This window comes from Cyprinus carpio, chromosome A19 (genome assembly GCF_018340385.1).
Source record: "Cyprinus carpio isolate SPL01 chromosome A19, ASM1834038v1, whole genome shotgun sequence".
Classification (NCBI taxonomy): Eukaryota; Metazoa; Chordata; class Actinopteri; order Cypriniformes; family Cyprinidae; genus Cyprinus; species Cyprinus carpio.
The window spans coordinates 14357750-14384953 of record NC_056590.1 but is presented as its reverse complement, the minus strand read 5'-3'; the positions used below and the strand labels follow the sequence as shown (position 1 = coordinate 14384953).

At 35.9% G+C, this 27204-nt stretch overlaps 1 protein-coding gene across 1 annotated transcript in view; it reads right to left on the bottom strand.

Annotated features, from left to right (window-relative positions):
* The window catches only part of LOC109077555 (semaphorin-4A-like), a 31089-nt gene extending 6150 nt beyond the window's left edge, over positions 1-24939 (bottom strand). The window contains exons 1-6 of the mRNA XM_042776697.1: positions 24638-24939; positions 10998-11252; positions 3555-3711; positions 2861-2920; positions 2639-2737; positions 1414-1519 (exon numbers count right to left, since the gene is read on the bottom strand). Of these exons, the coding sequence (XP_042632631.1) occupies positions 1414-1519; positions 2639-2737; positions 2861-2920; positions 3555-3711; positions 10998-11095 (520 nt within the window). The 5' untranslated portion in view covers positions 11096-11252; positions 24638-24939. The remainder of the gene's footprint in view (positions 1-1413; positions 1520-2638; positions 2738-2860; positions 2921-3554; positions 3712-10997; positions 11253-24637) is intronic.
* Positions 24940-27204: the final 2265 nt, after the last annotated feature.

The following is a 27204-nucleotide window of genomic DNA, read 5'->3' as shown; positions in this document are numbered from 1 at the left end:
CACATGTCGGCCACCCAAAGATAAGTAGATCAAGACAAGGATTTAAGAGCAAGAGGCTTAATGGTGTCTGTTCACTGAGGGAAATCTGTCTGTCTCTCTCGTTCACTCTTCTCTTCTTTATGGCAAGGTCCTTTTCACACCACACACATAACTAGCCTGTAAGAGCAGCATCAACAAAACCGCAACTGTAACACTGACCTCTACTGACACTGACATTTTCCTGTTGGTGCATAGTTTGTGTTGTGTTGGTTGCCTGCTTATCACTCTACATTTCTCTACTAAAATACTTTTATATTTTAACGGAATTAATTTTTTAGGCGGAATTTGTTGTGATTGTACTGCATGCATTCACTTTCTTCTACATTTTTAAAATAGAAGTTTGTATTTGTTGATGAAATGTCAGATCAAAAACATGTTAAGTATGGAGTGCCACAGGGCTTGGTATTCGGCCCTTTACTTTTCTCTTTGTATATGCTTCCCTTGGGGGTAGATTATCAGGAAACATGGCAATAGTTTCCACTGTTACATATATAACACTCTGCTTTATATTTTGAAACTTGAGCCAAGTTAACAGAGTGTATTTGTGATTTTGAAGACTAGCTTACTAGTAATTTTCTTCTTCCCAAGTCTGACAAAACAGAGGTATTAGTTATTGGACCAAAAAAACCTCTGAACATAACACAATAGAATATAATCAAAGCTCCATTAATTTATAATGCATCATAAAAGTCTACTGCAAAAGTCACATATAAAAAATAGTCTGCTAAAACCAAAAATATTGAAACACAAATAACCACAAACAACAAAAAAATGGCCCAAATCTGATTACAGGAACTCAGCGTACATAGCAGAAGGTGGTGTGTGGATTAAGAAATCCACATGATGGATCCTATTTAAATTAAACATGCAGAGATCTGCTGGCAATAACACAATTCACTACAAAAAGTTTTTTGGTAGCACACAGCTGATGGGCCTCAATGCTCAGATTTGGGAAGCCAAAATGAGACATTGACTTATATACAGCCAGTGACATAGCAACAGTATATAAGTCTCTGCTAAAACCAAAATATCTTAGACTCAGACTTAGTCTTATATCCATTAACATGATTTTATTTGAAAAAACTGGCTGAAATTTGTTTACATTCAAGTAATTCCACATCCAAACAACAACAAACTCCTCATGCAAACAACAAGAAAAATTTGTTTACAGGGATGTGTTTTCACAGGCAAACTTCCAGGAATTCTTCTTCCACACAACACCATACGGCTTATGTGAGCAGTGTGAATACTGAAACCTGTTACAGACGCTGAAGTAAACACACACACACTATATGCGTATTCTAAGTGGAACAGGCCATATAACCAATGCCATCACATGACATTCAACACACATGACAGATTATTAACCACAACCAACACTTATGGCTCTTTTCTTCTGGTACGGGTCATAAGGACAGCGGCCTCTGCCTTCTTCTGGCTTACCGCTGGGGCCTATAGCCATGGCAAACGTCTTTGAATTCTGTAGAGGTGAGCACAAAGCATATGCACATTAATACACCGATCACAACTTGAAGCAATTGGATCAGGAGAAAGTTCACACCACATTTTTGCCCTGCTGATTGTTCAGATTTGATCTAAAGACACATTGAGAAAATTAAGAAAATCTTTCACAGGCTGTGGTGGTTTCATTCAGGAGGCATTTTGCACGCACATCTCCCATAACACACACACACACACATCTTTTTCCTCTCACACTCATGAAAGCATAGAGCGAGGAAACAGCGCTGAGACCAAGTGTTCGCATGACAGGATCGCAGAATGCTCATGGAATGTGAAGGACAGTCACGCAAGTTTCTGTATTTAAAGTATATGATACCATAAAAAGCACTGAAGTTGTAAACTAATCAAATCTTACTATAAAAATTTATGCGAGTCATGTGAGGGACACTACATAAACGTGGGCCCTTACACAGTAAAGCAGCCCTTCCACTCTCTCTGACATCCATATCCGACTGTTGCTATTTGCCCCCTAGCGGCAGCCACACAGAAATTTTAAACTGGTTGTGAAGCAGCTTTTACCCTCCACTTATTCACTATTGTAAAATAAATGAATTATGTATCAATATATCCAAACAAAACAACTGACCACCAATATGTCTAAAAGAAAAACTGCCCTCAAAGTTTTGATTAGATCACATAATTTCCAGTCTGGTGGCTGCATGCAGTCTAGCCGCAAGTTTCTATTTATTTATAAGGACAACACACATTAATCAACATTTCTGTAAATATGCCAGTGTTAGCCAGTCAGCTAATTTTCAACTGCAGTCCTTTGGCAAGATGTTTCAAAACCCTTTAAAATATCAAGAACAATAAACAAACAGTAATAACGTGACAACAGTATTAACACTATAACAACAATCAACATTTTCACACAATCAACCATGCCAGCACTCAAAGCAACAACACACAACCTTCAATAAGTATATGCAAGTGTGAGTGGAAAAATTAACCATACATGAAGCACAAAAGACTCATGGATTAATAAGATAACACATACCTAGACTGTAAGCTATATATATTACTAGGAGTAAACCAAGGGCAAAAATAACTGTGAAAAGACGGATGCTGTCTGTCTTACGATATAGATGCAGCGGGGACTGAAGGCAAACGTTCCACAGGCGTACATATGGGTGGAGTTCAGCACTTGCAAAACCCTCACGAAGTTATGACAATCCATCTGAGGGTGGAAAGGAGGGGTTAGGTTAAGCACCAGCCTATGAAGACTAATATTTGCACATTATAACATAAGGGGTCAAAAAGGTCAGACTGTTCAGCACTGAAAGTGGTAGGTTTCCTGTACCTTCATTTTGCCTTTCATGGCACAGTCAGCGAGGTCTTTTTCTGACGGAGACCAGTCCAGCTGAAACGTGAGTGTTAAAACTGGGTCAGATTCATCACATGCATATATCACAGCACAAAGCAAGCTGATATTTATTTTAAATCTTAATCAACTGATGGAAGAAAACAAACATTAACAACACTATATACATATACATACATCCAAACAATACACATATTAATTAACTTCAATTTTCAGAGCACACTGATTACTCAAAACAAATAAAAATTAACAAATAAATCTTACATAATAAATCATTTATCTATTTCAGTGAGAAAAAAACTAATTTATTGACAAAGTTGTTTTGTGATCAACTTAATCTATTCAAGCAATAAAGTACGAAAGGTCTTTGCTAAAGTTTGATTATAGTCATGACTAAAGTGCTTCACTGCTTATATAAAATATTATACACAATAGTATGAAATAGTATATAAATTAAAACACTGAGGTCCCTGACATAACAGAAGGTTGCTATACACCATAAAGAATGATTTGCTATGGAAGCTGTTACTACCGTGAAATATGAGATCAAATATGAGACCAAACAGCATCTAGAGATGATCCATTAATAATGTACAGTATGTTTTTTTTGTAGTTGTTGTTTTTTTTCATTAGTGTGTTACTCTGATTTGTACTTAATCAAAATCCCACTGACCTTTTCCTCCATGGTCATCGCATCAGACTGACTGACATTGATTGTGAGAATGGCATCACGTGCTCCGACGAATAAAGTGCCCTCATCATTGCTAAGCAACAGCGTGGTGGTGTTGTAAACATCAGGGTTTGTGAAGACAGTGAGCGAACGTCCTGGACTGCAATATAAACAGCATAAAAGAAAAGATGTGACATTATTTTACAATTAAATTTATAATGGTCTTATTGTATAGTTACCACTAATTCCCATTATTTCATTCCAATTAATGAGTTCAAGAGTTATCAATATTTGGGATCAGTAAGATGTGACATTATTTTCATATTCCATTGATGACAGTTAAGGTTATGATGTGAATAATATAAAAACGCACAACCCTATTATTTATCCTAATTAACTGTCCATCATAAGGCCTGATTTTCCAAATGCAATTATTATTTTATATATTATTTTAGATTCAGAACCCAGAAAATTCTTCACCATGATGTGAAAAGATCACAAGCGAAATGATTTGGTGAATTTAATCTAAATCATTCAAAATTACTGTAGATATGACTACAGGAGTCTATAACAGCAGTAAAAGTTCAGTACCACTGGAGTACAGCAAGCAAAACAGCTACATATGATAAATACTTAGTGGCTTTACTCTGGGATTGAGACATTTTTCCAAGCATATCAATGTGGCATTTATGTCAGCTGCTGCAAAATATGACAGGTGTCACATGACATTTGTCAAAACTGCTGGTTTCTTAGAAAGCAGCATCACATGATGCATTATAAACAAACACTGAGACTGCAATAATGAGAAAAATTGGGATAAAATCACTGACACCAGAGGGCAGCCAAACCTCCACAAGAACAAGTGCTTATTAATTGTGACAAAAGAAAAACATGTTTTAATGGAGAGATTTGTTTATCAAGCACAAATAACACAACTTGATGAATCAATCGGTGTTAGGATACAAGCTGAAGTTTAAATTTTATGCTTTGAGGTTTCTTCTATGAGCAACAGTAATAGTGATTGACTACTTATGAAATGTGAAAGATAAAAGTAAAGAAATCCTGATTATGGTTTTGTTCCTGCATAGCTACCATTTCTGAAGCGCCTGAGCAATTACACTAAAAAAAAAAAAAAAAAAAAAAAATCTTGTTTTAAACCTCGTTAAAATTCAACACTATGATGAGGAAGCCTATCTCCCCAGATGAAAGACACTGTAATTTCCAAGAAGTCTATTCATGAACTTTCAAACGTTAACAGCGATTTCCTGTTCATTCTTTAAAGGCTGTAGAGTGTGAAAAACACGACTTTTATTCGACTTACACTCTTGCAGTTGTTTTGTTTGTGTGCACTTCTGTGTGTAAATTTAAATGTGGTTGATACGGTTTTCTCAGAGCTGTGACCTTCCCATAAAAACCACATCTCAGATATATCTCAGCTGAATCAGGTTCAGTCTAGAATAAGATCATCTTCTGCAACTGTAACCATATATCAAGGCCAGTGATCTCTTACACACACACAAACATTGTATTATAAAAATAATAGATAAACCACAATGCATGCCTTTGCCAGCAGAACAATGAGAATGAGAACCAAATATGAAGGTGGCTTCATTAATTATAGATTGTGTTTTAATTTGGTTAAATATGCCAGAACAAATACACAGCAATAATGCATGCCAGGGTGATATCTGCCATGATCTACATGCAAAAACAAGCATGCATGCATGCATGCAGTAATGATGTGCAAGGGTCGAAAATTGGCCGATCAGTTTGGATAGGAATGTGTACACGACAGTGGAGTCTGTAAGATTTTTTTAATTGATCAAATATACAGTAAAAACAGTAATACTGTGAAATATTATTACCATTTAAAAGAACTGTTTCTTATTGTGATGCATTTAAAAATCGAATTTATTTCTGTGATGTAAAGCTGAATTTTCAGCATCATTACTCCAGTCTTCAGTGTCACATGATCCTTCAGAAATCATTCTGATACGCTGATTTACTGCTCAAGAAACATCTCATCAATGTTGAAAACTGTACTGCTACTTCATATTTTTGTGGAAATCATAATTTTTTTTTCCAGTTTCTTTGATGAATAGAAAATTCTAAAGAACAGCTTCTATAAGAAATTTATTAAAATGTTTCTTGTGTTTATGCACAAAAGTAATTCTAGCTCTCAATTTCATTTTAACTGTTAACACATGGAACTTTGTTTATATATTTAAATCAAGATAAACGCATTGTTGAGTAGCCATAGACAATGGTTTGTGAGAAAATGAACAGATCCCGGAATAAAGAGCTGTGTGTAACGTCATTCTCAAGAACTGAAAATGTAAGTGGTTTAGTTAACAATGACAACCTGCATACCATATCTAAAAATGATGTCTCAATAGATAAATGAGTAAAGTCTCCAGCTACAGAAAGTGTGACTGCTTCTCTGATAGCATCCGTCAGCTCTTCAACAGGAAACTTGCTAGATCAAATATGAACAAGGTTCAATACCTGAACGGAAAACAAACCACAGAGTTGGAGAAAAGAAAGAAAGAAAGAAACATTAACAGCTTGTGAAAGTGTTTTTTCTCCAATCCATTAATACCTATGCATACCTAATACCTATGCATTGAATTAATTAATTAATGAATAACAAACGTAACTGTGTGTGTGTATATATATATATATATATATATATATATATATATATATATATATATATATATATATATATATGTATATATATATATGACAAATCTTAAATGTATTAACTTTCACCTGAAAAAACTTTCTGACTGAAAATACAGAAAGCTGGGAAAGAAGAACAGAGGGTAGAGGTGCTGTTACGCAACTATTTCAGATCTGAAAAGATCCTGCCAGTGCTTGCAGAAACACACACCGCCATCCAGGCCTTCGCAGGGTGTTTGGAAAAGCGCCGACAGCAAGGATAGTGAGGTCATACAGGGAGCTCAATGACAAAGCAAGCTTATTAACTTGTGGTATAGCTAAGTTGCATTAAAATCAACACATTTCTGCCCTAACCAAAGTTCGTATTCTGCCGAGAACATGTGAACGCCTTGCTGTCATGACCCTGAAATGAAAACACTGGGCTCCGTGGGGAGGCTAATCCTAAAGCTGAGCCGCAGCATACCAGCTGTCTTCTCCAAACAAAGCTCTGAGCGAGAAGAAGAACGTCAGCAGCACTTTTCCTCCTCCTTCTCCTCCACCCAATTTCACTATATCACTCACACAACCCACGGCAACTTATGTGTAATTGTAGCTTCACAGAAATCTCTGTCGATTTCCAGAGAATTCACACCTCCTGACCCTGGAATTCAAATGTTTTTGTTCAACTATTAAAGTGTAAGTCTCTAAGCATGTTTCGTAACATGTTTAAAACAACAGATTTCAGACAGGAAATGACTCTGCTCAAAATCAGCCAATAAATAAACAAGATCATATATAAAATACATATACCGCCTTTAAAAATGTTCAATGTTCTGGTAGCAAAAAAGGGGGAAGGAAGAGGAATTTCCAAGAAAATCTTGGCTTATTAGCAGCATTTAATGGTGATTGTGGCCTCTTAAGCATTTCACTAAACTAAAGTCCTGTAAGAATGTGGACCTGACAGTCAGCACGCGGCTGTGAAATTATGAAACCCCAGGGTACATTCTCTCAGTACAGACCAGAGAAAATTAAGAAGCGCTACACTTCATTCATAATGACCCAAAAGTTTAAAACCTCCTTGACCAGGTTCAATTTAGAAATATGTGACCCTGGACAACAGAACTATTTTTGTCATGTGTCAATTGTTCAAAATTGAGATTTATACATCATCTGAAAGCTGAATAAATAAGCTTGTTTGGTTTGTTAGGATAGGACAATATTTGGCCGAGATACAACTATTTGAAAATCTGGAATCTGAGAATGCAAAATATCAAAACATTAAGAAAACTGCCTTTAAAGTTGTCCGAATGAAGTCCTTAGCAATGCATATTACCAATCAAAAATTAAGTTTTAATATATTTACAGTAGGAAATTTACAAAATATCTTCATGGAACATGATCTTTACTTAATATCCTAATGATTTTTGGCATAAAAGAAAAATACAATGTATTATTAGCTGCCGCTACAAATATACCCCAGCCACTTAAAACTGGTTTTGTGCTCCAGGGTCACTTATACAGAAAAATCTATGTCTTATTAACAAAGTTAATATTTCCCAGAATCTAAAAAATATGTAAAACAGACCAGACTGAGGTGCAGACTGCAGAGGAAGCATGCTTGACTACCGTGTCTGTACTTCTTGATTTCTCATGCATGATTATGTACTGTGAGATTTGTTTAAAGTTACATGAAGAATCATAAGTTTATTTTACTATAAATCATTTGCTCACACTCCATTTTAAGGTCCAGTTCTCATATTAACTAACTATGACTTTCGCCTCAATAAACTCCTAATTTTTGCAGCTAATTAATAGTTAGGAAGGTAGTTGTTAAGTTTAGGTATGAGGTGGGGTTAAGGGATCTAAAATATAGCAAAACAAAACAATAAAATAAAATTTACAATAAAAAATAATCAGACAATACAATATTCTAGTAATATGCATGCTAATACGCAGCTGAGAAATGGTCCATAAACTAGTTACCAATTATATTTAAAATAACTTGTTCTAACAGAATAATATAAAGAGCACGAAAAATGGTCAAAAAACTAAATGATCACTAGATGTTATCATAACACTAATTCTCGTCGATGAATCCAATCTGATTTCATGCGAATATACGAACCCTACACATCGCAATCCAATTCACATACTGATTAAGTGTGAAAGACACTTCCTCTGGAGCTACGTCAGCATTATTGTCATTTCTTGACGACATATCTAAAAATAAAGCTGACATACATCAGAAGAGATTTTTAGCAAATATTGTGAAAAATATTGCTCCACTGAGCAGTTTGTTAGACATGAGACAAATAAACATTGGTAAGACATACAATGGCACTGCGCATGTGCACAAGATATCTTTTGAATCTGAATGAGAAGATAGTCGGAATAAAGCATTTATACACCCCATCCAATCCAACTGAAATTTGTGTTTACATGAAGACCTTTCAATCCAATTGAGCCATTAATCCAATTATAAACACAATTTAGCTACATGCACAAAAAACATGCTTGCAATAAATAAAGCAAGCACACAAATTCAAAAAAAAATATATAAAATAACAAAATGACCCTTTAAAATGTCCACAACCGGATTAAATTAATGATGTAAATATACCTTAATAATTTTCTATTCATATTGCTAAAAATAAAATAAAACAAGCACATATTGATGCAGGCTACTGCTTATTCAATTAAGTCTGGTTTTCATGTTTCTGCAGCTAGTGTCATTCTGCAGCGATATACGGTTTGCATTGTGTCATCATCACATCCGACTCAATCGTCTGCATGAATGTGATCTGACTCACTCTGACATGGGCTGTAATTGGTAGTGCTGGGAGACAGAGACTCAGAGTCTGAATTAAGCCCTGTAATCTTCACACTCACGTCTGGCCATTTACATGACGAGTAAGCAAACACTCACAGGTCAAATGACTGAACTTGAATTAGAAAACTGATGTATCTGCATGTCTAAGCAACTGTACCTCCGTCTTTCAGTTGTTCAGATAAACAAGAAGAAACTCTTTTTAACTGATTCCTGTGACTTTTGCCAGGTCAGCCTGATTCTGCCCTGCTTTGCCAAATCACAGACCGGCCTCCTCTTATTTAAATAACGCTGGTTCACAGAACAAGGGACTCCATTCATTAAAAAAAGAAACAGAATAACCACTTTCAACTACACCAGCAAAATGTTTAATTTATTACACTAAAACCACAAATTACATTCTTGTATGTTAGAGGGTCAAATTATATATATATATAAAAAAAATTAGCTTTGATCACAGGAATAAATGAAATTTTAAGATATATTGAAATAGAAAATGGTTATTTTGAATAGCAATAATATTTCATAATATTAATATTTTTACTGCATTTTTTAAATTTAAATAAATGCATTAAATAAATGCAGCTTTGGTGAGCACCCCAACTTTTTGCACTTATACTGTGGCAATAATGTATATTAAGCAATCATACCAATAAAATAAAAAAATAAAAAAAAAACTTTGCAAGTGAAATTACTAAACCGCTAATGCACACCAAAGCAAACATATAAGAACAAAATTATTCAACCGTGTCAAATCAGTTCCAGCTTTATATGGCAATAAAGTCTGCTACAAGTTCCTAGATTTTAATAACCTGAGAGAAGGACCTTGTTTAAGTTGGCCACAGGAGATATGAAACTTTATCTAGAAGTTTCAGAAATATATCAAGAGGCCATTCAAGTACTTCTGCACCAAAGCTCCCGCTGAGGTGAGGGACAGACGCTTCCTCTTAAGAGGATCCATGCAGGGTCTTTCATTCCTCATACATCCAATGCTTTCTAGAGAAACAAGTATGATCTACATGGAACAATATTTGTTGTAATGATCTCTCTGAGGCTTTGTGCTTGTTATCGTTCCTTGTTAGTGAAAAACTAAATCATTGTCCAAGAGAAAGCTTTTTAATGCACTACCATTTCTACCCCTGTTGGAATTTAAACATACACAAATGATAAAAACGGATAAACATTTTGTGCAAACTGAATCTGTGCAGACTGACTCAAAGTCATGGGCAATAATCTCTTAATGTATTCTTGAAAATACAGGTATAATTTTTATATTAGTATTATTTATTACTTTTTACAATTATCTAGTTTCTCCAATGGAACTAAATGGATAATTGTGATTATGATATTATGAAAAAAAAAAGCTTTGAATTTGAAACAGTGTAAAAAAAAAAAATATTAGATACAAAAAAAGTTAATTACTAAAACTGAAGCAAAATAAAAACGTAGGTAAATAGAAATATAAAAAATAATGACTTGACAAATTCACATAATAAAAATACTCAAACTAAATTTAAAAAAAAATAATAATTTGATTAAAATATGAATAAATACTATAATATAAATAAATAATAAATAACACTGATCTGAAGGTGTCACAATCATATATTCATGCTATTAAAAGATACTTACAAATGCAATTATTTACAGTGTTGATATGATGATGTAAAGCATCCTAAGGGTATGTTTAAGTACGTTTAACTCAAGCGGCACAGAGGTTAATCTTGTTTAATGATAGGCTATACTTGATTATAAAATTAATCTTAATTAATTTACTTTCTGATAACCACTTTGGGCCGAATATAAAGAGAACGACAGCAGCTCACAAGTTATTCAAACATAAAATAAAAATAAAATAAAAAATTATTCAATGGCATTTAAAAAAAAAAAAAAAAAAAAAAAAAACACTTTTGCTCTAAATTGAAGTTCAAAAATCTTCAGAAGTTTAAAAATGAGACTTACCAATGGGAAAAGAGAGTCGTGGGAGGACATGAGAATGACAACTGAGGACAGTCAGAAGAGACAGACAGGCACAGAGTGATGCTGAATGAACCATTCTGATGGAAAACCAGGAGGCCGCTGAGCACAACAGATGAGCTGAAACCAAAGACCAGTCTATCTGTTGCTGTCGGGTTCTGCTTCTGTCCTTTCAGCACTGAGTAGCCCACAGGGACACCACTTTAAACTGCCAAAGGAGTCTGCCGTCATCTCATCTGCTCAGAAAAATTAAGAGCGAGTTAGAAATCGTTAGGCGAGTCCTTCAAGTCATCACTTCCTCTGAAGTCACCTCTTCCTCTTTCAGAATTTTTGCATGAGCTTAAGTAAGTCAAGAGATTACAAACATCAGCACATGACTGTCTTCATCAGTGACTGGGGGAGGACACTTAAATTACATTTTTACATTCTTATATTTTAAGAGACTAACCATCTAGAGAAAGTCTGTGCAGTGATAAATTGTAATGTGACCATGAAAAGTGCGTAGTGCAAACAGAGCAATATGTTGATTCTTCCATTTAATATAGCCATATATCTACATATTTACAATATATAATAAAAATAATTATACAGTGGATTAGAAACTAGGTGAAACTTAGCTATGGAGCAAACATGGAGTGGGGTTTCTCTCATCAGTGAGTGTGGAGCAGGAAATGGAAAACTCAATGAAGCTGGAGGGTTTACAGGATAAAGCATGCTGAATCATGTCTGATCTAATGACTATATGATGGAAATCCCTGTGAGCCAAAAACAGAAACATGGTGACTGGTGTCTTGTGCTTAAACCAAGATTTACTAATCACTTGTTGACTTGAAGTGCTCTCTTGCCCATCATGCATTTATACAGGGACCAATGATCCAGATCAATAATTTACTTGAATAAATCTTATTTCATGAGAATGTTTTTACTTCCTATAATTAAAATTCTTAATATTTTTGTCAGTATAAAATCTCATGATGACAGGTAAGCTATACTAATGATATTACTTCTTATTTGATGGTTACACCATGTGACATTTTTAACGTCATTCTTGAAAAAGGTATAAAAGTTTTGCAAAACCATATTAAACCAACATTAATAAAATATATATATATATATATATATATATATATATATATATATATATATATATATATATATATATATATATATATATATATATATATATATATATATATTTTATTAATGTTGGTTTAATATGGTTTTGCATACACACACACACACACACACACACACACACACAGGTCCTTCTCAAAAAATTAGCATATTGTTAAAAAGTTCATTATTTTCCATAATGTAATGATAAAAATTTAACTTTCATATATTTTAGATTCATTGCACACCAACTGAAATATTTCAGGTCTTTTATTGTTTTAATACTGATGATTTTGGCATACAGCTCATGAAAACCCAAAATTCCTATCTCAAAAAAATTAGCATATCATGAAAAGGTTCTCTAAACGAGCTATTAACCTAATCATCTGAATCAACTAATTAACTCTAAACACCTGCAAAAGATTCCTGAGGCTTTTAAAAACTCCCAGCCTGGTTCATTACTCAAAACCGCAATCATGGGTAAGAGGTTAACCCAGAAGGCCATCATTGACACCCTCAAGCGAGAGGGTAAGACACAGAAAGAAATTTCTGAACGAATAGGCTGTTCCCAGAGTGCTGTATCAAGGCACCTCAGTGGGAAGTCTGTGGGAAGGAAAAAGTGTGGCAAAAAACGCTGCACAACGAGAAGAGGTGACCGGACCCTGAGGAAGATTGTGGAGACCAGACCTTGGGGGACCTGCGGAAGCAGTGGACTGAGTCTGGAGTAGAAACATCCAGAGCCACCGTGCACAGGCGTGTGCTTTTGAACCAGAAACAGCGGCGCCTGAAGCCTGACCTGGGCTACAGAGAAGCAGCACTGGACTGTTGCTCAGTGGTCCAAAGTACTTTTTTCGGATGAAAGCAAATTTTGCATGTCATTCGGAAATCAAGGTGCCAGAGTCTGGAGGAAGACTGGGGAGAAGGAAATGCCAAAATGCCTGAAGTCCAGTGTCAAGTACCCACAGTCAGTGATGGTCTGGGGTGCCATGTCAGCTGCTGGTGTTGGTCCACTGTGTTTTATCTAGGGCAGGGTCAATACAGCTAGCTATCAGGAGATTTTGGAGCACTTCATGCTTCCATCTGCTGAAAAGCTTTATGGAGATGAAGATTTCGTTTTTCAGCACGACCTGGCACCTGCTCACAGTGCCAAAACCACTGGTAAATGGTTTACTGACCATGGTATTACTGTGCTCAATTGGCCTGCCAACTCTCCTGACCTGAACCCCATAGAGAATCTGTGGGATATTGTGAAGAGAAAGTTGAGAGACGCAAGACCCAACACTCTGGATGAGCTTAAGGCCGCTATCGAAGCATCCTGGGCCTCCATAACACCTCAGCAGTGCCACCGGCTGATTGCCTCCATGCCACGCCGCATTGAAGCAGTCATTTCTGCAAAAGGATTCCCGACCAAGTACTGAGTGCATAACTGAACATAATTATTTGAAGGTTGACTTTTTTTGTATTAAAAACACTTTTCTTTTATTGGTCGGATGAAATATGCTAATTTTTTGAGATAGGAATTTTGGGTTTTCATGAGCTGTATGCCAAAATCATCAGTATTAAAACAATAAAAGACCTGAAATATTTCAGTTGGTGTGCAATGAATCTAAAATATATGAAAGTTAAATTTTTATCATTACATTATGGAAAATAATGAACTTTTTCACAATATGCTAATTTTTTAAGAAGGACCTGTATATATATATAAAAATAATGCAGATATTTAGGCTAAAGTGGATGAAGATAAAAATCTTTGTCATTTATTTTATCTTTGTTATTAAAAATTGAGTTAGTAAGGCATGGGCAAAGCCAGCTAATAGTACTTAAACAGTTGTAATTTAGCATTTATTAGAGAGAAACAAGTCAAGCAACAGGAGGTTCAACATACTGTTAGTGTTTTTGTATCTTTCTCATTTGATTTTAGCACTGTTGTCGTTGCTAGGAAATCTTTGTTTATTCTGTGCATGTGGCAAGTCGTGTTTGTTCTCGTTTAGCTGATTAGTAAGGAGTGGCCAGCTGAACTAATTAACAAAGTATAAAGTGTGTATAAAACTGTGTCGTATATGTGAAGACTGAAGACTGTAAAGACCATCGACTCTACCTGCGTGACTGAGCAAGGACACCAACAAGGCACTTGAGTGTTGCTTTTTTCCCTCATTTTTTTACAGCTTGTTCTGATCTGTTTGTTTTAATGATCTGTCCTCACTATGTGCTTTCAAATATCTACTATTACTACTGACACTCGTAAATCACACTCTATACAACAGAGGAAGCGCAATCCTAACAATATCTAGTCTTCTAGTGGTTAAACGGATCGTAGTTTATCTGTACGGACCAAGCCCCACGGTTCGGCACGAATGTGATCTGCGGATTAATTGCAAAATTTAACAATAATAGAGTAGAAGTTTATCATTTGTTCGTATTTACACAAGAAAGCGAATTTTAAACAATTCCAGAGAGAAAAGGCGTATGGGAACTCGATTCGTTACTGTAGCGATGTTCTCTACGTGCACACACATAGACGGCGTGCGAAAACCAAACTTAATCCTCTTCTGAATCCTCTGAAAAGACATATACACATAAAAATACCCATCTTGACAATCATATAGCAGTCAGTTATGTCTCAAGTGAATGAAAACAGCTGAGAAAGAAATCGGATGTGATGTGTATCATTATATCGAATCCGTGCATCACTCTGCAGTGTTAATTATTACATTTCTGTATTTGAATACTACCAACCTTATTTTATTTGTAACATATTTTGTTGTATTTATCTATGCTTGTAATTTGTGTATTTGTTCTTATTTTCACTGGTTGTTCGTTCTCATCTCTTTAATCATGTTTAAACTTTCTTAGTTAATCTAGTAGTATTTGCTGTCGTATCAAATAAGAACTTAACTTTAAGTAATAAATGGAAAGCAAGTTAAATTGAAATATTTTTCTTTTCTTCCTTATCCGAAAAATGATCCGATCCGTGGGTCAAAAACCGTAATGTAATCTGAATCGTGAGATTTGTGATCCGTTGAACCACTAATGTCTTCTACTACTTTAATCTCTATTCCAATTCGTCTCTGAAACTGCCAGTCTGCTGTAAACAAAGCAGACTTTACTTCATCTATTGATACTCATTCAAGTCTCAGCCTCATGGCCCTAACGGAGACGTGGATCAAACCCAAGGACACTGCCACTATTGCTAGCCTCTCCACTAATTTCACTTATTCCCACACCTCTCATCCGATTGAGAGGGATGGGGGGGTACTGGTCTGCTTATCTCAAATGAATGGAAATTTGATCCTTTACCATCTTTAACTGGCAACAGTTAGTTTAAATCACGCCATTACTATTACACACCCTGTTAAACTCCACTTTGTAGCTGTTTATCGTCCCCCAGGTCAACTGGGTAACTTCTTGGAGGAGCTGGATGTGTTACTCTACCACTTCCCTGAGGAAGGTACTCCTCTGATACTACTCTGCAACTTCAACATCTACCTAGAAAAACCCCAGGCTGCTGATTTCAGCACTTGCTTCATTTGCTCAAGCGAGTGTCTACTATGGCTACTCACAAATCAGGAAACCACCTAGACATTGTCTACACACGCTACTGCGCCACGGACAACACTTTAGTTACGCCGTTGCACATCTCAGACCACTTCCTCATCACTTTTACCCTCAAACTGACTCCTAACATAACTCGCACCCCTCCGCAGATCACATTTCAGTGTAACCTGCAGTCACTCTCCCCCGTTGCCTATCCTCTATGGCAGGGTTCCTCAATAGGCAGCCCACAAGAGAAAAATGTTTGGACCATGCTAATTTAAAATAATGTGGCATGAAAATTCAAACGCAGCATCAGAAAGCGGCATTAACTTACATCGTGTCTACACCGGACGCAAATGGCATGGTGCAACAAAATACAATAGAACTTATTATAATCAGTGATGCTGTCTGCACTGGATAAATCCCAGACAGAAAACTGCTAACTCGCTCTATTTATGACGTGCTGACACAAAGTTCAAATGATTTGCAATGCTTTATCGGATCCAGTGCAGATATACGAGGTGACAGCAAAAACATGGCAAGAAAGTAAAAAAGAAAAGAAAAGTGAAAATAGAAAATACAAAATTAAAATACAAAACACTTAACATTATTGAAAGATCTGAGTGAGTGAGTGAGTGAGTGAGTGAGTGAGTGAGTGAGTGAGTCCATCTTTGTTATGGATGTTGGTTCTCAGTGAGTTCACAGTTTTAACTTAAGTTTGTTTTAGCCTAATTTATTTTCAAGATCTGAGGTAAAATATCTATTGCTTTCACTATGATTATAAAGATCACTCAAAATAATATTCAAACTCACATTAGACACTTTTAACATTGAATAAAGCACATAATTATTACCTGAGTTTATCACTGACATTTTGTATGTTCTTCCTGCCGTGAAGTCGCAGAAAATAAAAACCATTTCTAAAATAGAATTATATGCGTCCTACGTCATTCGCCTGCATGTCTGCAGTCAACGGAAGTGAGAAAAAAAGTGTTTATTACATTTGGAATATGGATATTTATCTTACAAAAATGCCTGGATTCGCTACAGGAGGCCTTTATTCACCCCCCGGAGCCGTGTGAGGGACGTTTCTTATTTCACGTCTTTTGAACTGTTGACAACCAACACCTGCTTAGCCCCATTGAAAGGCTCGGAGGGGCCAGGAACATTTTTAATTAAACTCCGCTCAATTCAAGCAGCTGTGTCTTTGACCATCTTCAAAAAAAAAAAAAAAAAGACTAAAGACATATATTTTTTGTCAGCACTTGACTAACTAATGCTAACATTTTCTTATTTTATTTGTCTCTTTTTCTGAGAAAACAAAAAACTAAAAACTGGTATGTATTGTGTACTGTGCTAGACTAACTGAGACTTGTTACAGCACTTGTATACTGTTGCCCCTCCAAATGGTCTGAATTGCTTCTATTTGCTCTTCTCATTTGTAAGTCGCTTTGGATAAAAGCATCTGCTAAATTATTAAATGTAAATGTATAAAATAAGAAGAAAGACACTTATTACAAATACACATAATATACAAATAAAACAAACATTGCTTTATTTTTCAGGTACAGTAGGTGCATTTAGCAGCAGCATTCAAGAAATTTAATGAACACATAAAAATGAACTCGTGAAACTCTATTGTATTTATTTGCGCTGTTACTTGTAGTTAGACAGAATATTCTTATTTTCTTTATTTTTATTTGAAAGTATTGTTTTTCCACAAAAACAGCGAAACAAATCAAAACCGTGAAAAGTTGACAAAACCGTGAAAAGTTGACCGAACCGTGAAAAATAAAAATGTGTGTGTGATAATAATATATAATATATATATATATATATATATATATATATATATATATTATATATATATATATATATATATATATATATATATATATATAGTGGACCTTGGATTGGTATTGTTGGCAGAATTTGGGCCTTGGTAAAAACTAATTGAGGAACCGTGGCTTAAAGGGTACAAACATGTAACCATTAAGCACAGCCAGACTTTTTGCATTTAAAGGAATAGTTCACCCAAAAAATGAACATTTTGTGTTTATCTGCTTACCCCCAGGGCATCCAAGATGTAGGTGAATTTGTTTCCTCAGTAGAACACAAACTGAGATTTTTAGCTAAAACCGCTGCAGTCTGTCAGTCATATAAATGTAAGTGGATGGGAATCATGGCTTTGGTAGTCAAAAAACATACACAAACAAAACCAAATTAAACCCTGTGGCTTGTGACGATACACTGATGTGTAAAGACACAAAACGATCAGTCTGTGCAAGAAACTTGATTTTACCTCTGATTTTCACTGCAATATCCGAACTGTCCTGAGCGCGTTCTCAACAGCTGGCACCTGACGCATCTTTCTTTCTTCTTGCTTTACGGAGGATCGCAGACTTATAAGTGCATTACTGCCACCTATCTCTCAAATGGACCATTTCTACTGTTTATTGTATCTATGCTTGTAATGTGCATTTGTTCTTTTTCTTTTTTTACTGACTGTTCACTTGCCTTTAATCATGTTTGAACTTTCTTAAGCTATAGTTTTTGCTGTTCTATATGAAGAAGAACTTAAAGTTTACTTTAAGTAATTAACGGAAAGCAAAGTTACATTGATATAAAATAAGTAGCATTAATTTTTTGGTTGTTCACATTGATGATAAAATTACATTTTCTGATTTGTGACATCACTTTTTATGTAATGCTAAAATACTGCTGGTCACTTTCAGAAGCTGTAGTGATGCTTTCTTTTACAGGAAAGAATGTGAAAGTGAAACATATAATGGTTATATAATTTTAATTTTTAAATATTTTAAAATATAATTTTAATTGATTTCACACTTAAGTCAACATAGTATCGCAAATCGAATATCACATTTTTCTTCAATATTGCACAGCCCTACTAAAAAGTAACTAGTTAATAGTAAGAATTGGTCCCTAAACTGAAGTGTTACCTAAAAATTATAAACACTTTCTTAAGTTAACTTTGACAGCCCTAAAAACAGCTCTTCAATAAGACATCGCATTCAATCTAAAGTCTGTTTTCTTTAAATTAATAGCACATTGAAACTCTGACACTATAAACCAGACTAGATTTTCAACACAAAACATTTCCAGTTGGATGGACATTTGAAATTAAAAGAAGTGCTGGATACTCCAGTTTTGATCCACCACATATGACACTCAGCTGTCTGACAGAACAATGGAATTTCATCTGAGTCATATCTTCACTTCCATCATATGACAGCAGACACTGAATATTACATATATAGAGTCATTCACATCTGATTAAACAGATCGAGTGGGGATCTAGTGTGACAGCATTGCACAGGAACTCTATACGGGTTCCTGTTTTGACCAAAGAGGTTTATAATATTTGGAGAGTGCTATCTGGTTGCATTCATCTCAATGGCAGCTGCTTGGCTTGCGCATTTTATAATTCTGCCATCTTTTGATCATTGGTGCTCAGTTTTGCTCAGGTTTTTTGAGCCAGTCAACTGAGCCATAAATAATGTGATTCATTATTTTAGAGCCACAGAAAATTATGTCATGACACCGTTAGTGTCTTGTAGCCAGAGCTTCAGACTGACAGCAGAATGTCTGGGAATCTTGGACACTTTGAACACGTTTTGTGCCACGTCATGTTCAGGGGAGTGGAAATGTCCCCACAATAACAGACCAGTGTGTAAATCTCTTGGACATATTTTAAAGATTCTATGCCGCAAACTTTAAATACTTCACATGCTTTTGAAAATTCAGTGCTTAGTTGATCCTGATAAGCGCTCATTGTCACAGTTGTAAACACGATGACTTTCTTCTAACATGAGGGAGTTTGGCGTCACGGCATCTTTGTTTTCAGGTGGAATGTTAAAGAACGCGACACACTCATCTCCTGGAAATTCAGTATAAAGTGAAGTGAAGTGACATACAGCCAAGTATGGTGACCCATACTCAGAATTCGTGCTCTGCATTTAACCCATCCAAAGTGCACGAACACACACAGCAGTGAACACACACACACCTCAGAATTTATGCTGCGGTGCCCGGGGAGCAGTTGGGGGTTCGTGCCTTGCCAAAGGCACCTCAGTCGTGGTATCCCATGAACGAGACACGAACCCACAACCTTAGGATTAAGAGTCAAACTCTCTAACCACTAGGCCATGACTTCCCCTAGAATTACTGGTATAATTCAACCAATCCGATGAAGACTTTGTCGGAACCCCTGAAGTGTTTTCAATTTTGTGTGCCGTATGCATCAGACTTTCAGTCCGTGGATGTGACGTCTGAGGCTGAGACTATGACACCGTTAACCGACACCATAAGAACTTATACAAAGCCCAGTTAGCAACTGTCCTGAGTTTTAATGTGATAAGCAGTAGACAAGAAAATGTAAATGCAGAGTGTTTAAATATTGATTGCAGAAAATGCAAGTACCATCAATGAAGTAAGATACGGTTTCTCTTCTTTTGCTTGAGCGGTGGTGTAATTACAATATCTACTAGTAGGGGTTAACAGGACCATGATAACCAGCAAAACCTCAACCCATTGGGAAGCATACTTGTATATAGCTGACCTCAAAGCTATTAGACATGGACTAAGTCAATACAACATTTCTCGGAACTCAGAAATTACAATATTTCCAACTCCACTAACATACAATCCACTAGGGCTGGGTATCAAGTTAGAGTTCAACTTTTTAGGCACAGACAGAATTGCCGACTGCAATCTAATGAGGGTTTTGGTCATATAAAGTTGCAGAACTATGTTATTTATAGCCTTTTATATCAAGCTAATGGCTACACCAGCTTAGCATTTCCCATGTGAACACATTGTATTGTTATAAAAATAGGCAGAATCTCGTGAAACTCACATACAAATCATATTCTGTTATAATCGTGTGTTATAAGCTTCATGTTTCATCCCTGTAAATGTCTGGAAGTGTAACGCATGCACAGTCGTCGTCGGAGACAGGCCAAGATATGAATGTGTAATATGATTGACAGATGAGCACTAAATGAGCTCCTCTGAGTCAGAACAGCGATCGCAGAAGAGAAAACACAGACAGACAGCGCTAGAAACAGCTAATGCTCATCAGATCACGTAAGTCAGTGGAAAGTGAATAGAAATGATGATTGTGTCTAAGCTTTGCGTTTTAAAATGAAACGCACTAGTGTAAACGTAGCCTAGGGACATCATCAGTGAAGAAAGGGCTTGTCTGTCTCCTGAAAAAAGAGGACAAGATCTTAAGCATGCAGCAGTGATCCTCACATACTGACTTTAAACTGTTCATTTTGCACTGATTTATTGTGTCAGTTACATTTTGTTCCTTGGTGCAGTGGCTCAGGAGTTCAGTCTTTGAGTGTAAAAACCTCAACAAACTAAAAATAAATTTAAAAAAAAAACCCTTATGAGGTAATGAGTAATGTAATCTTGTTAAAATTAATTTCATAAAATTGGTATAGAAAAAAGTATTGTTCAGGAACCGGTATCGAAGTCAAGGTATCGGTATCGTATCAATATAACTTTTTTTTTTTTTTATTACCCAGCCCTAAAATCCACTTTGATTTTGGTTAGTAAATGATAGTTTAAGAAGAAACCTTCTCTCAAATAAATTTGAGAGTTTGGTTTAACTCTGGATGAGGACAGTACTGAGAATAGTGCTGCAAAACCCTTAAAACTCTGCCATTGCTCATTTCTGGATGAGTCTCTGTAATTGGTTTAACATGGAGCCAAAAGCAGGATCAAACTGGTACAAAAATGTCTAAACCACAGTCAGATTAGGGACAGTCCAGACAAAACAGAATTGTAGAAATGTCCTTACAAGCAGTACATTTTCCAACATCCCACTTTACAGGTGGCCTTTATGATCACACGCATTTGCTTTACTCCCTAACTTTAACCCCTAAAATAGCCAATAAATGATCTTAAACATCTGACACCCTATTCGGTTGTCCGCTGTAAACACACAGGGCTTCGTTTCGAAGTACTTGAGCACTATTTATAAGAAAACTGCACTGAAACAAAGAATGCCACAGTCATGTTAGTATATAATGCTAATATATTCAGCAAAATATTTAAGTCAGCCAACAATGACGCGTGCAAAAATGCACTTATTGACCCCTGCGTCAATGTTCGTGTGAGGACTGCCTGAAAAATGACACCTCTAAGTCACGCAAGCCTGATAAACACAGCAAATCTTACATAACAACACGCATACTCCGCCTTTCCATACATTACACTAAACATACACTGACACGTCTGTCATGATATACAGAATTTAAATTACAAGTTTTAGGTGTTCGCAAGTGAAACACTGCACAAGCATTACTTGTTTCAGACTGAAAGCAACACAGTGTCAAAAAGAGTCTAAAGATAAAACAACGGCTCATTTAACTGAGAGGGTTCCTCTTCTTGTTAACTGTAAGATCATGACACATTTCACATCCATATGTGTTTCAAAAAAAAAAAAAGGAGATGTAAACTACAGCCTCTCATCCATGACTTAAAGATGTTTTGTCATATTTTGTAAACTTCCCATATTGTAGGGTCCTTTTTAGGACAACCACTGATCATGAATGGACAAATTATGAATGGACAACTTATTGCATTCTTTGACACACACACACACACACACAAAATGTTTCATTGCTCTAGCTGACAAATCATATGGTCTTAAGATATTATTGCAGGAACTGTTGCAATATTTTACATTAAGAACTGACATGTCCCTAACATCTAATCAGGGACATTTTCCATCGGAAATGTATCCAGGGAAACACCTGAGGGGAAAACTGAGTGATAATCAAAGCAGGTTTGACTACTAAGGGAGAATCTGACCTTTGAAGAAGAACAAAGAGTGGAGGCTAAAGTCCAGAGTCAAAAACATGATGAAGCACAGGCTTCTGAAGCCTGGGGTCCCCAAGCGGTGAAATATTTCCCTTTACAACAATTTTTCCCTCAAATCTCAGTTGCACATTGATAGATGAAAGAAAGACAAGAGAGAAAAGGAGGTCTGAAGGGAGGGAGAGTTTTAACAAGTGCTGTGAAGTTAAATTAGCTCTTACTGGCAAATACCTCTCCATTTCACACTGTATGAAGCTTAAAGGAATAAGCTATACACTAAAAAATTTATATGATGAAAAAGACATAACGTTACTTTAACTCAAAAATAATTTAAGCCATTTCAACTTTTTTATAAGTTATACTAGATTCAACTTGATTTTTTAACTCGGTTTAACTAAACTGCAATACAACTAAACCAAGATTAACTCAAAGGAACCAAACTTCCACAAACCTGAACAAAAACTCATTAATCAAATTTGAACAGTACCTGAATTCAATATCAGAGTCCTTTCCACCAAGAGAGAAAAAAAAAAAACATATCCAACAAATTTAGACATTAGACTCATTTAATACATGAAAATAACACCATTATGTATTAATATATTCAAGTACTATTTGAATATGAAATAATATGAACAAAGAATATGACTTTTTCTCTGCATTACAATAGTGAGAATTTAAGGGGAAATCAGCTTATCTGACACTGAGAGGGATGTTGCACTTGCAATGCAAAAACTATTAATGAGTCTTAAAAAAAACAGCATGATGGGAAAAAACAGCCATTAGCACTAATGTATATAAATCACGTAAATAAGCCTTACGTGAAGATGAAGTGGAAAAATCTACCTACGGAAGAGTATTCAGTGATACCCGGAGGAAGACACGGTGGTGGCATTTGCGTGCAAGCAGGCAACACGTCTTAGTCCGTGGTGGAAAAGCGATGTGTCGGTGAAGGAGAAGAAAATTGCTCTCCCAGTGAAAGCTTTCATTGCCATTTGCAGTTGCCATGACTACAGCTGATGTGATTACCAGGCAGCAGTGATGTTATGATGAGGTGTGTGAGCCAGTGTGCTGATGCACTACAGTATAACGCTACAAGAGTCATCATGTAAGGAACACCTGTGAGAATGCCACCTAGTCATACACGTGTTTAATGAATAAAATCCAGCAAACAAAAATAGCTGGTGATCCTACGCCATGCAGGCTCTGATGTAAGTTTTGTTATGTGGAACTTCAGAGGAAAGAAAACATGAAAGTGACTAATCCCAACACAGTCTGCACAGTACAGGTACATTTATGCCTGTGGATAATGTTCAGAAGACAGAAATTCGATCGCTCCCAAATTGCACTAGATAAAATACGCAGCTGGAACTTCTTCAGAAATAACACTTTTCTAAATCATTTTGCAATGACTTCTAACGAACTGACCTAGAGGTATCACACAGGTGTAGTTCATCACATAATAACCATACATCTGAATATATCAATTAAAAAAATAATAACCATACATCTGATTATATCCATTACAATATTTTTGTGCATGAAAACCAGCCTGAGATACAGAACTACTGTAGCAGCTGATACATGGCTTTATAAAAGAAATGTGAATTTATACAAAAGCTATGCCTTTCAAAACAAACCTGATGTGCTCTTGGTGTCTACTTGATGTATCAACTGTGAACAAGAATACTGAATAGGCATAACAACTGCAAACTAGACTCAGCAAGAAACAGAGCTGTTCAACGTTACAATAGAACAAGCAAATGAAGCACGCAAGACTGAAAAACACGTCCTGCTTGCACAGACAAACACGAGGGAAAGCACGTGTTTCTTTCTCGTTGTCAGAATTTTTTTTTTTTTTAACACTGTTAACTGAACACACATTCATTAAACCGCCGCAGTCAGTGTTTGTTTCACGCAAAAGTTTAGACGGCACAACTCAACTCCGCGTGCAATGATTTGGATAACCGTCCACGCGCTCCACAAACATGCTTCACTATCAATTATCGCCCACTACAGCAGTTTTTGGATTTGCCAATGTCTTATGCCCAAATACACAGAACGACCCATTTATTTAACTTCATAAGGCCGTGTAACTATTCAATGCTTGTAAGTTACTCACATTAAAAATGTGCCTCTCCGGTGATCTGTTATGTTGCGCTCCAGTGTTGTTATGATTGTCCTCCGTCTGTTTCTGAATTACAAACCACCCCCAAACTGACGTTACTGCCCGAAGTAACAGAAAAATCTGAAGCACAGAGTCTGTGTTTAGTGACAGAACTCGCGCTTTCCTTCAAACGCAGCACGTTCTCATGTAAACGCGCGTCTCTCTGTCTATTGTGTCCGCGCTGTTGATAAGCAAACGCCGACTGTTTTGCCCACGGGGAAGAGAAAGATAAGCGGTGCTACACCGCCACCTAGCCGTAAGACTCGGGGAAAAACATATGAAACATACACGCTTTAAAAAATTCACCCCCAAAATAAATATTGCTTACCATTTACTCGCACTCAGACGATCCAAGATGAGTTTGTTTCTTAATTGAAACAGATTTGTATAAATGTAGCATTACATCACTTGCTCACCAGTGGATCCTCTGCAGTGAATGGGTGCCGTCAGAATGAGAGTCCAAACAGAAAACTAAAAACATCACAATAATCCACAAGTAATCCACACCACTCCAGTCCACAAATTAATGTGAAAAGCTGCGTGTTTGGAAGAAACTATTTATCATTATCAGCTTTTATTTTATTTATTTATTTATTTATTTTATTTTTATTTATTTTTTTACTTCAAACAATTGCTTCAGGCTAAAATACGAGCCCTTTATCCATAATACTGCTTTCTCCTGAGGAAAAAGTCGGCCCATCTGAATCAAGAGAGAAATATGCACAGATAAGCATACTTTACAAGCGAAAACACTCCAAAACTGTTCTAAAATATGTTGGTGGATGTTGATGTGAGAGGACAACAGAGGATGAAGTTTTTCATTGGAGGAAGCGTTTCCCAGCAGGCACCTTGATATCAATTTGATGTCAAATATTAGTCAAGACTTGATCAAGATGCTGGAACATCAGTTTAAATTCATTTTGCACAGCGATTTCTTCCAGTGGAAACTGGGTGAAATTAGGATGTTTATCCCACTCTGAAATTGGTTTAATGTTTATGTAGGCCAATATGTTTTGATGTTCAGTTTACATCAAATCAACATCACTTCAAGATGTTGATGTAAGTTTGATTTGCATATTTGACCTGTTTCTTGGTATCAATTTTAATGTCAATCTGATGTCTTTTCAACATCAATTGCCCACTGGGTTATTATGGATATGGATATATTATGGATATTTTGTCCAGACGCAATGGTTTGAAACTACACCCATTCACTGCAGATCACATGTGGATTATTGTGATGTTTTTATCAGCTGTTTGGACTCTCATTCTGACGGCACCCATTCACTGCAGAGCATCCACTGGTGAGCAAGTGATGCATTAATACAAATCTGTTCTGATGAAGAAACAAACTCATCTACATCTGAATAGCCTGAGTTTCAGTAAATTCTAAGCAAATTCTGATTTTCGGCAAAAAATATTCCTAAAAATAAAGATCCCAAAAGAGGATTTTTGCATGAATTCCATAGAATAATATTTTCATGATTAGTTCCACATAGAACCTTTATTCTTTCACTTTTATTTATTTTTAATAGTGAAAAACATTCTATTAATCTGAAGAAACTTTTTCCACTATAAAGGACCTTTTGTGCAGTGAAAAGTTTCCATGGACATTAAAGGCTCTTCGTGGATCCATGCTAATAAAAACCTTTATTTTTAAGAGTGAAGGTCTAACCTGAAGGTTTCAGTGCTAGATTATTAATCAGGATAATAAAGAATTATATTAATCTTTGCAAAGACGTTAATACTTATTTTAGAACCTTCCATTTCTCTTCGATAACAGTTTGCAGTCAAATTAATAATCTTAATCCTATAGTTTTTTTTTTTTTTTTTTTTTCTGTACTCCACACATTAAGAACCTATTAAGCTTACAGAGTTAGTTATAACCGAATGATGATAGAGAAATTACTTTATCATATGTGTGCATGGTGCAAACATGAGGGAGGGGTTTGCAGGAGTCAACTGTTTTCCATGCAGGTCATGATTAGTTTACTAATAAACAATAGGTCATTTTCTACACTTGTGTATAAATATAAAACTATAAACTTACCTGACTTTTTCGAGACAACAAATTCTGTTCTTCGAAATCCTTTGACCTTCGGTTTCACTTTTGCTTATTTCAAAGTGAATCCAAATTGTTTGAAATTTAGCGTTCGCGGGTCATCTAAACGAACACAGGCCTTTATAAGAGCTCAAAGGCACATTTGTTATCTCGGAGCAACACTAACCCGCACCAAACCCGTGATAACGAATTCTTAATTTCAAATTTGTCCACCACAATGGAGCACAACTCGTTTCTCAGAGGATCAGAAAGGCGAGAGTTGTCCAGTCATCGCACCTGCTCCGTCTGGTGCGACCCAAATCTAGATCTCATTACTCACTTGAAACCCAGGAGATTAATTTCGCAGCTCTTTAAAATTCCGTCTCGAATTGTATCCTAATTAAATAACATTTGCTGAGCAATTTATTCAAGCAGTGTGTTGAATAATCACCAAGACGGTCGTCCCAGGCTTTCACTGGTT